This window comes from Pithys albifrons, chromosome 28, assembly GCF_047495875.1.
Source record: "Pithys albifrons albifrons isolate INPA30051 chromosome 28, PitAlb_v1, whole genome shotgun sequence".
NCBI classification, from domain to species: domain Eukaryota; kingdom Metazoa; phylum Chordata; class Aves; order Passeriformes; family Thamnophilidae; genus Pithys; species Pithys albifrons.
This window is the reverse complement of record NC_092485.1, coordinates 5361496-5371671: the sequence shown is the minus strand read 5'-3', so window position 1 is coordinate 5371671 and position 10176 is coordinate 5361496. Positions and strand designations below refer to the sequence as shown.

The following is a 10176-nucleotide window of genomic DNA, read 5'->3' as shown; positions in this document are numbered from 1 at the left end:
GATAGTGGACTGGATGAGCTTTAACATCCTTTTCAACCAAAACAATTCCACGATTTTTTTTCAGGAAGCCACACACCTCACGAGCAAGAGAAGGATGGGGAAGATGGTTCATGTCTGAGCAGAATGCCACATGCATCCCAAAAATCAGGCAGGGAAGGAAAGAACGGCCATCCAGGGGCAGGTCCAGCTGGTTTTATCCCAGCATTAACCAGAGGGCAGAGGGATTATCCCAATGGCTGATCCTTCATCCCCTCAGACTAAAGCACAGCTTTTACATGACTTTATTGCAGTGTTTGGGGGGGATAAACCTTGGATTAAATCCCAGTTAGAGCCTCTGGGGTTGGGGCACAGCTGGAGTTCCGGGCTCTCCCTGGAATCCCTCCTGGAGCCACTCAGTGTCTCTGCCTCTCCTGCCCCCCAGTTGCTGCAGGAACTGGTTTCTGGGGGCCAAACCAGCTCCACAGACCATTAATCTGCACAACAGCAGCTCTGAGTGCTCGACAAACGAGTTCCTGGGTCCTGTGGAGAAGATGGAGCAGCAGAGCAGGAATAATTCCCCTCCCACACAGATAAATCAGCTGAACTCCAACTGCAGGCCTGGAGCTGAGGGGATGAAGCAATCCCAGCAGGGTCTGTGTTCCAGATGGCACCTGGATGTGCTGCCAGGCCCGTGGCAGCTTCACTGCACACACACTGGGGCTCCCTGAGCTGCTTCACTGAACAGAGAAATCAGAGTGTTCATTTGAAGGCACATTTCAGACCCAGCAGGTGGATATGGCTTAAAAACACACTTTAAAACCCCACCATGGTCATGATGTTCCCCATGCCCAGCTTTGTTCAGTATTCTTTGGTTTTCCTTGTCTATTCCAGCAGTTTTCCATCCTGATGCTCTTCAGAAACAAACCCTGCACGGGGGTGTCTGAGGGATGAGGTGGAGACGTGGATTGTGCTGCAGATCAGCTCCAGTCCCCCCCGTGCCCCCCAACCCTTCCCAAAGCAAACCAATTATCTTGCAAATATCTTTATTACAATTTACAGATTAGTTCTGAATAGTTTATTATGTACAGAAATAGAACTTTAGATATAAAAACCCAACAAACTCGACACAAATCAAGTAAAATCTGTATAAAGCCAATGCTGAAGGTTTTCTAAGTTTTCTCTAAATTATACAAAAATAAAATCTGCTGATCACAGTTTTGATTTAAAGTCCTACACGTGTTATTTTTACTGTCTCACCCCAAGCACTGACACAGAGACAGAGCCTGAACAAGCAGTTTAAGGAATTTTAGAGGGGAAAGGGAGACACCAAAGCTCTAAGGTGTTTATGGTGATTAATTTAGTGTTAATTCCTTCTCACCCCACACTGGATACTTGGAAACCAGGAGGTTGGAGCAGGGGAAAAGCTCACCCAGCAAGTGGGAGGCAGCACTGGGAGTGCTGGACACGCTTCAGGACAGATAAAAATCATTTTTCCAATGTTTAAGCACTTTGGAAGTAGCAGTTGTTGATCTATTTATACCCATCTTATCAATTCTGTTTATTTCCAGCTCCAGATTGTTCCAAGCCTCTGCAAACATTTGCAGCTGTTCATTCCCACCACTCCAGAGTCTCTCACAAGCACCAATAAAACGGGTTGTCCATGAAAAACTGAAGCACCAAGTTCTCCAAGGTCAAAGAAACTGGGAAATTCATGGAAAAACAACTGTGTTTTCCCAGGAGCAGCAAATTTGTGCTGACCATAAATCCACACATCTAATTCTGCATTTCTGCTCCCTGAACTAACAGCAGATCCAACCTGAGACAGCCAAATGAGCTCCCAAAATTCACAGTTATGTCTCAGGATCTGAGGGTGTGATTGGAATTTACAATTTCTCACCTGAATTTTTGGTAGGAAAGGAGAATCCAATTTTTTGGGGGGGAAGAAAAATAACATTGTTGCATTGCCCTCCTGCAGCCACTCTGAGGTGTTGCTGGAATTCTGGCTGGATTTGGAGTTTACACAACAATAGTTCAGTGAATCCTCTGAATTCTGTAATTGCAACACAGAAAGTTAATTTTTACAAACTCAATGAACACACTTTGTGCAATAAGATTAAAGTATAAATCCAAAACCTCTAAATTTGGGTGAGAATTAAGACATGGGGAAGCAGAATGTAAAGCCCTGGGGAGTTTTTCTCTCCAGGGAGCTGTAATTTTTCTTTCTAATTAAAAATTGAAAAAATGATGAATTTAAAGTATTTTTAGGTTTCTCCCCTACAAGAGGGAAATGATTCTGGTCAGCAGAACAAACCAAGTAGTATATAATTTATTTATTCACCCAACTTTGTGCAGACAGACAGGAATTCTTCAGTTTCTCTTTGTTTATTCCACTGTGTGACCCCACACAACCTCCAGGGCCACCCCCCCTCCAACTGCTGCTCTTTATTTTGACTGAAATAATTAAATATTTTAAATTAGGACTATAAATAAGGAGAGCTGCCCTTGCAGCAGGACCTCAGCTTTGCACAGGTGAAATGCTGTTTGCCCCAGGTGACCCCAGTGCAGACACAGAGTTAATACTGGATTTTGGTAAGAATGTGGTGATTTCCTGCCTTACATTTCCTACAAGATAATTCTCCTTAAAGTAACAGAAACAGCAGATTTGGTACAAGAATCCACCTCAATTCCAAAGCAGAATTACAGCAAAATGATTCTAAGGTTAATTAAATAATTAGGGAATAGTTCCCTTGTGTGGCTCCCTAAGTTCAACCACCATCCACAGCCTTGATACACACCCTGAAGCTTTAATTACTGATTGGGATGTGTAATTACCTTGCCCTAAAAGCCAAGGAATTTGGTGTCCAGGCAGCCAGAACCCTTTGGAATAGTCCTGGATCGAGATATTATTTAAATGAATCAAACCAAAGGGCTTGTAATGCACCAGAACTCCCCTGACCCCCCTGACTGAAATAGTGACATCAAAATGCTCCACCAACACCCCAACACTGCATTCCATGAAAAACTGGGATCTAAGGAGGGAATAAAGCACCTGACTCACACAGGGAAGTGAAAGTTACCACCAAACAACACGTGAGACTTTTGTACAAGCTGGAGAAGATGGAGAACCACGAGGAAACAGCACAACTCTGAGGAAACTTTAAATCAAAACTGCAATACCAAGGGCTGGGCCCATAAATATTTCCTTCAAAATAGGATTTGCTTTTTCAAAGTGCAAAAATCCAACTAAACAGTCACCAGTTCCCAACATATGGCAGACAAGGCATTTTTGGAATGGATTCAACCTAAAGGGGTTTGTTTCTTGAGTGTTAATTGAAAGAAATGCAACTGTCCCACCCTCACCCTGCAGGGCACTCAGAGGGTTTGTCTGGGTATCCAAAGGGGACACACAGGGATGTTTGTTGGCTGAACACCAAACTGGGAATACTCAAATCCCACTCCACCCCCCAGTTCAGAACAGCACACGCAGCTGCCACTTCTTGTCTGGATGTTCGTGAGTGTTTTGGGGTCACACGACAGCAGGAGTTGGAAGGTGCTAGAGGAGATCCCCCCTCTTGGAGCAGCTTTGCTGGAGCCTGTGGAACACTCTCTGTCTGTGCTCTGTGCTGAGGCAATACCCTATGGCTTCCTCTGTCTCCTGGATCCGCCTCTGGAACCTGCATCCATCCCGGGCCAGCTCCTCCCAGGGCCCCCTCCGATCCTCCTCGCTGCTCACGTAGTACTCGGTCACTCTGTCCAGGAAAGTGACCTGCAAAAGGCAAGAGGGTCAGCAAAGAACTCGCCAAACACTCACACAAGAGGAAATCAGCCTTTCCACATGGCTTTTATATTCAACAGAAGGTATTTAACACCTAAGAAAGCCTCAGAAACCTGTTCAGAGAGTAGGTTTAGATGGGATACTGGGAAGGAATCCTCCCCTGGGAGGGTGGGCAGAGAAGCTGTGGCTGCCCCAGCCCTGGGAGTGCCCAAGGCCAGGATGGAGAAGAGAAGGCTCCAGGGACACCTGAGAGCCCCTTCCAGAGCCCAGAGAGGCTCCAGGAGAGCTGGAGAGGGACTTGGGACAAGGGATGGAGGGACAGGACACAGGGAATGGCTTCCCACTGCCAGAGGGCAGGGATAGGTGGGATATTGGGAAGGAATTGTTCCCTGGGAGGGCGTGCAGGCCCTGGCACAGGTGCCCAGAGAAGCTGTGGCTGCCCCAGCCCCAGGAGTGTCCAAGGCCAGGCTGGAGCACCCTGGGACAGTGGGAGGTGTCCCTGCCCATGGCAGGGGGTGGCACTGGGTGAGCTTTAAGGTCCCTTCAACCCAAACCAGTCTGTGATTCCATGATTTGCTCCCTGTTCCTGCCAGGTCTCTGCCCCACCTGAGCCAGAGGATTTCACCTCTCAGCTTTCAATCAACCAGTTGCTGCCTTGCCTTGACCAAAACAGTGCTCAGTGACCACAGAGTCACTCAGCTGCTGTCCCAGAGCCCAGGGGCTGAGGACACATCACACCCTGTCCCTGGGCAGTGACACCCTCGTGACAGGGCTGTGCCCTCACACAGGGCACTCAGTGGGACGTGCCAGACACCCCAGGCTGCAAATCTGCTCCAGGCCAACAGTCTGGATTGCTGCAGATTACATAAGAATATTAAAAAAGGCAAGAATCATTGTTGTGGAGGGTAAAGCCTCCTGTGAGTCACCACGGGAAAGGAATCACACTCTGTCCCAGATAAGGAAGTGACACTCATCCCTGTGTGACCCAACAAACCCATCTCCAGCTGCTGTGCAGTGCCAGGGCAGGAAGTTCATGCAAGGAAATTAGCTCAGAAGTCCTGGCACCTTAAAAGACACGTGAAAACTTTCACCCTTTGCTATTTTAAGAACTATTCAGCTATTTGAAGAAAATAAAAGACCTTATAGACTCAGGCTCTATACTTGGCAGTGTTTAATCAATGACTGTAATAAGGATTTAAGCCAACCCAGCCTGTTGGAGGCTCCTGCTGAACTGAGTGTTGCTTCAGAAAACTGAAGGACAAACCAGCTGTCAGCACCTCTCAAACTGGGACTGATTGCTGAGGACAAGGAAACACTGTCACTACAGACACCCCCCGAGTCTGCTGAGAGACAAATGCTCCTGGAATCAGGAAAAGGCAGGGAGAGGTACAAAAAACTTGCTGCTCCATTGCTGATTCATTAACACAGACCCCCAATTTCACCCCCAGTTCATGATGGCACAACAAGGAGTGTGGAGACACCACCTCTGGAATCATGGAAAGGTTTGTGCTGGAGGGACCTTAAAGCTCACCCAGGGGACAGAGACACCTCCCACTACCCCAGGCTGCTCCAAGCCCTGCCCAGCCTGGTCTGGGACACGTCATGTCCAAGAAAATGATGGAGAAATAACCCACAAGCATCAGCAGCAGCTGAGGATACAGAGCACAAGGCACTGAGTGGAAACAACCCCCAGAAACCACCAAATCCTGGTGCAGTGATCCCAAATTTCTGTGAGAGCAGGGACACAGATCCCACGTGTCCTCACACTGTGTCCAACCTGTAGGTGAAATAAACACTCCCAGTTTTATGACTTTCCAGACATAAATACTGCACGATGCCAGGCAGGAATATCCCTGAGCTGGATGAACGACCTGAAGCTTTCCCAGAAACACCTCTGAGTACTGGGCTCTCCTGGCCCTAATTAAACATCTGCTTTAGGAGCTGTTACATCAGCCCATCCAGGGGCGAGTTCCCACCTCATTACAGCGTTTTTACATCATCTGAGCCCCAACTCCCCGGGCTGTGATGTCATGGGGAATGTTGCAGGCAGCTCATCCTTCTGTCACCACGGGCTGGGATTGCAGAGCCAGCAGCTCATCAGCCCAAGGTGCTGCTGGTTCTGCACCCCCAGACACAGCGAGCCCCAGGCACGGCCCCCTCAGGGGCTTCCTGACCCCAAGCAAGGGGCAGAACAGAGGGATCTGCTGTGAGAGCACCAAACAGGAATTACACAGAGGTTCTGTCGTCATTAATTGTTACACCACTGCACTACCTGGGAATTTGGTACCACAAGTCATTATTCTTGTCATGTTTGAGGTACCAAGACCTGAAAAACCACCTTAGACATCTGTGGCATCACAAAACTTGGGAGACAACTAATTCCTGTTTACCTGCACTCTGGCACAGCTCTCACAGGATTGTTAGTGCCCAAACTCCTCAAGAAACACATTCTATTTCCAGTTCAGGCTCAGAAGTCCAGTTCCTGAACACCTCCCCTCTATGAGCAACTGCTGAGGTGCAACATGTAACAATGTCTTAGACGGAAATGGAATATTACTGCAATTTGTACTGAAACCTCAGTGCTGAACCAAGGCATGTTAACCATGGCAGGGCTTCAACAGAGACACCCCCAGCACGTGTGACACCAACACACGTGTGACACCCCCAGGTGTGACACCAACACACGTGTGACACCCCCATGTGTGACACCAACACACGTGTGACACCCCCATGTGTGACACCAACACACGTGTGACACCCCCATGTGTGACACCAACACACATGTGACACACCCAGGTGTGACACCAACACACGTATGACACCCCCATGTGTGACACCAACACACGTATGACACCCCCATGTGTGACACCAACACACGTGTGACACACCCAACACACGTGTGACACCCCCAGGTGTGACACCAACACACGTATGACACCCCCAGGTGTGACACCAACACACGTGTGACACCCCCAGGTGTGACACCAACACACGTATGACACCCCCAGGTGTGACACCAACACACGTGTGAAACCCCCAACATACGTGACACCCCAACATACGTGACACCCCCAACATACGTGACACCCCCAACATACGTGACATCCCAACATACGTGACACCCCCAACATACGTGACATCCCATCATACGTGACACCCCCAACATACGTGACATCCCATCATACGTGACACCCCAACATACGTGACACCCCCAACATATGTGGCACACCCGACATACGTGGCACACCCGACATACGTGGCACACCCCAACACACGTGTGACACCCCCACATATGACACTCCCAACATATGTGACACACCCATGTGTGACACCAACACACGTGTGACACCAACACACGTGTGACACTCCCAACATACGTGACACACCCATGTGTGACACCCCCAACACACGTGTGACACCCCCATGTGTGACACCAACACGTGTGACACCCCCATGTGTGACACCCCCAACATACGTGACACCCCCATGTGTGACACCCCGATTGTGACACCCCCAACATACGTGACACCCCCATGTGTGACACCCCGATTGTGACACCCCCAACATACGTGACACCCCCATGTGTGACACCCCCAACATACGTGACACACCCATGTGTGACACCCCGATTGTGACACCCCCAACATACGTGACACACCCATGTGTGACACCCCGATTGTGACACCCCCAACATACGTGACACACCCATGTGTGACACACCCATGTGTGACACCCCCAGCACGAGTTAAACGAGTTTTTCCTACCCCAGAACACGTAACTTGCCTACCTGGGTCACATAAAAAAAGGCCCAAATTGTTTCAAATGCTTTCGGTTTAAGGGCCTAAATGACTTTACGGAAACTCCTCCGAACGGAATTCCTGCTGTTTTCCAGGAAAAGGCATCACAGCTCTGGAGTTTCTCGGGGAAAAACTGACATCACAACTCTGGAGTTTCCCTGGTAATGAAACCACGTTACACCCCCAGATACGGAACAGAAACTGCGTCTTAAAGGAAAAATTTCACTTCGAGTCTACAAAAGAAACTCTCTGACACAATTTCTCATCACGTGTCAAGGATGAGGCCCAACATTCCAGGGATTAATTAGCACAAGCTGATGGAGGCTCGGGCTGGAATGCGGGATGAGTGACCTCACCCTCTCACGTACTGGGTTTGTTCTGAGGGTTTTCAGCAGCCCCAAACACAGAAATACAAGCAAGAATGTACCTTTTTCCGCTTGGAACTCGCACTTTTCTCCCCTGCCAGAATCCCACGCTGCCCCAGGTCGCTGAGCCCGCAGTTGTGTCTCTCCAAACACACAGAGAAGTGCTCGGCACTGACCGGACTCGGCCTCTCGGCTCCTCTGCAACCCGGCGCCCCTTTTTTCTCCGCTGTCTGAAAGGCTGCCGTGAAATTTAAAGGATTATAAGGATCGTCCGAGGTACAGAATGAGTTCCAAAGTTTCAAGTTTTCTGCCTCATCCACGCTGCCACAGTCCCACTCGTCCTCATCCTCAGAACTATGAGCAGAGCCTGAGGACTCTCCCCACGAATCTTCCTCCTCCTCCTCTTCCACATCCGACATCTCCTTTCCTGGCTCACTGGAGGATGTCTGAATGGTGGCTGTGAAGTTCTGAGGGTCGTAGGGATCCAAACTATAGAAGGAATTCCAGAGGTGAAGCCTCTCCCCGTCCTGGCTCCCGGCGTCTGAGTCCGAGGGAAGCTCTTCGCTGTCAAACCCGTCATCACCATCATCATCATCATCATCCCAGTCTTCCTCACCCTCACTCTCTTCCCCACTGGAAACTCCCCCGATGATATAATCGATTAATTTATTCGCACAGACAGGTCTGGTCGAAACAGGGAGGCTTCGCTCTGTGTCCGAGTCCTCATCATCCCCTTCAGCCAAGGCTTCCCCGTCCTCCTCAGCCGCATCCCGACTCCGCTCCTGCTCCTCGGGGACACCTCCCGGCTGCCTCCCCGGCTCCTGGGGCTGCTCCGGCTGCCCGGCCCGGCCCCGCTGGTCCCCCCGTGCCGCCGTTTCCCTGTGCTGCTCCTCCTCCAGGCTGTGGTAGCCGTGGTCGGGGTCGGGCACGGGCAGGTGCCAGCGCTGGAGGAAGGCCAGGCGCTTGCTGCGGAGGAACTCGGCCTCGGGCAGCGCCTCTGCCCGCAGGGGCTGGGGCAGGTGGCCCTTGCTCTGCTCCATGCCCAGCACGTACCAGCCGGCGGGGAGGGCCCCCAGGCCGCTCCGCATCAGCCCTGCTTCCCAAAGCCCCGCCGGGCGCTCCGACACGCTCTGCGGCCGCTTCTCCAGGGGCTCCTCGGCCCAGCCCAGCGAGGTGTCCGGCTTGGGCAGCAGCACGAGCGGCGGCGGGGCCTTGGCGGGGCAGAGCGCGGTGCTGAGCGCGGGGCCGGGCAGCAGGCGCTGCAGCAGCGCGGGCAGCGGCGACAGCAGCTGCGACAGCACCCGCAGCCACGAGAAGGGCGGGCTCGCCTGGGACGAGCCGCCTGCGGGAGCCGCGCTGGGCCCCGCCAGCTTCGGCCAGGCCGCGGCCAGGCCCAGCCGGGCCGGCCCCAAGCCGGGGCCGGCGCGTTCGCGACCGCTGTGCTCCATGAGGCCGTTCAGCGTTGCCAGCGGTGCGGAGGGGTGTGCGGAGCGGAGCTCCGTGGCGGGGCGGCGGCTCTGAGGGCTCGGGGGACGACGGGCGGCTCCGGGTCGGGTCTGAGCTCCATCCTGAGGCGGCTTCAAGCACAAAATGGCGGCGCCTCCGCTCAGCGCCCCTTCCACAGCCCAGCGAAGGGCGTGGCCGCGACCGGCCCCGCCCACTCCCGTCGCCGACGCCCATTGGGCGGTGTCGCCTCGACCACGCCCACTCCATCCGTGGCCACGCCCCGCAAGGATTGCATCAGCCAGAGGGCTCCGCGCGGCAGCGCCCCCGGCGGCGGAGCGGGGAAGTGCAGGCGGAGCGGAGCGGGGGCGCCCCCGGGGCGAGGGGACAGGGCGGGGACAGGGCGGGGACACTGGGGGGACAGGGCGGGGACAGGGAGGGGACAGGGCGGGGACAGGGCGGGGACACTGGGGGGACAGGGCGGGGACAGGGCGGGGACAGGGCGGGGACACTGGGGGGACAGGGCGGGGACACTGGGGGGACGGTGCGGGGACACTGGGGGGACAGTGCGGAGACTCGGCGGGGACAGGGCGGGGACAGGGCGGGGACACTGGGGGGACAGGGCGGGGACACTGGGGGGACAGTGCTGGGACAGGGCGGGGACACTGGGGGGACAGGGCGGGGACACTGGGGGGACAGGGCGGGGACAGGGCGGGGACACTGGGGGGACAGGGCGGGGACACTGGGGGGACAGTGCGGAGACTCGGCGGGGACAGTGCGGGGCAGCAGCTGCGGGGGATGGGACTGAGGAGCCACG

General features: G+C 53.3%; 1 protein-coding gene across 1 annotated transcript in view; it reads right to left on the bottom strand.

Moving 5' to 3' along the window:
• Positions 1–1005: 1005 nt before the first annotated feature.
• PPP1R15B (protein phosphatase 1 regulatory subunit 15B) overlaps positions 1006–10176 on the bottom strand; it is a 10091-nt gene continuing 920 nt past the window's right edge. Inside the window, exons 3-4 of the mRNA XM_071578428.1 lie at positions 7979–10079; positions 1006–3745 (exon numbers count right to left, since the gene is read on the bottom strand). Of these exons, the coding sequence (XP_071434529.1) occupies positions 3533–3745; positions 7979–10079 (2314 nt within the window). The 3' untranslated portion in view covers positions 1006–3532. The remainder of the gene's footprint in view (positions 3746–7978; positions 10080–10176) is intronic.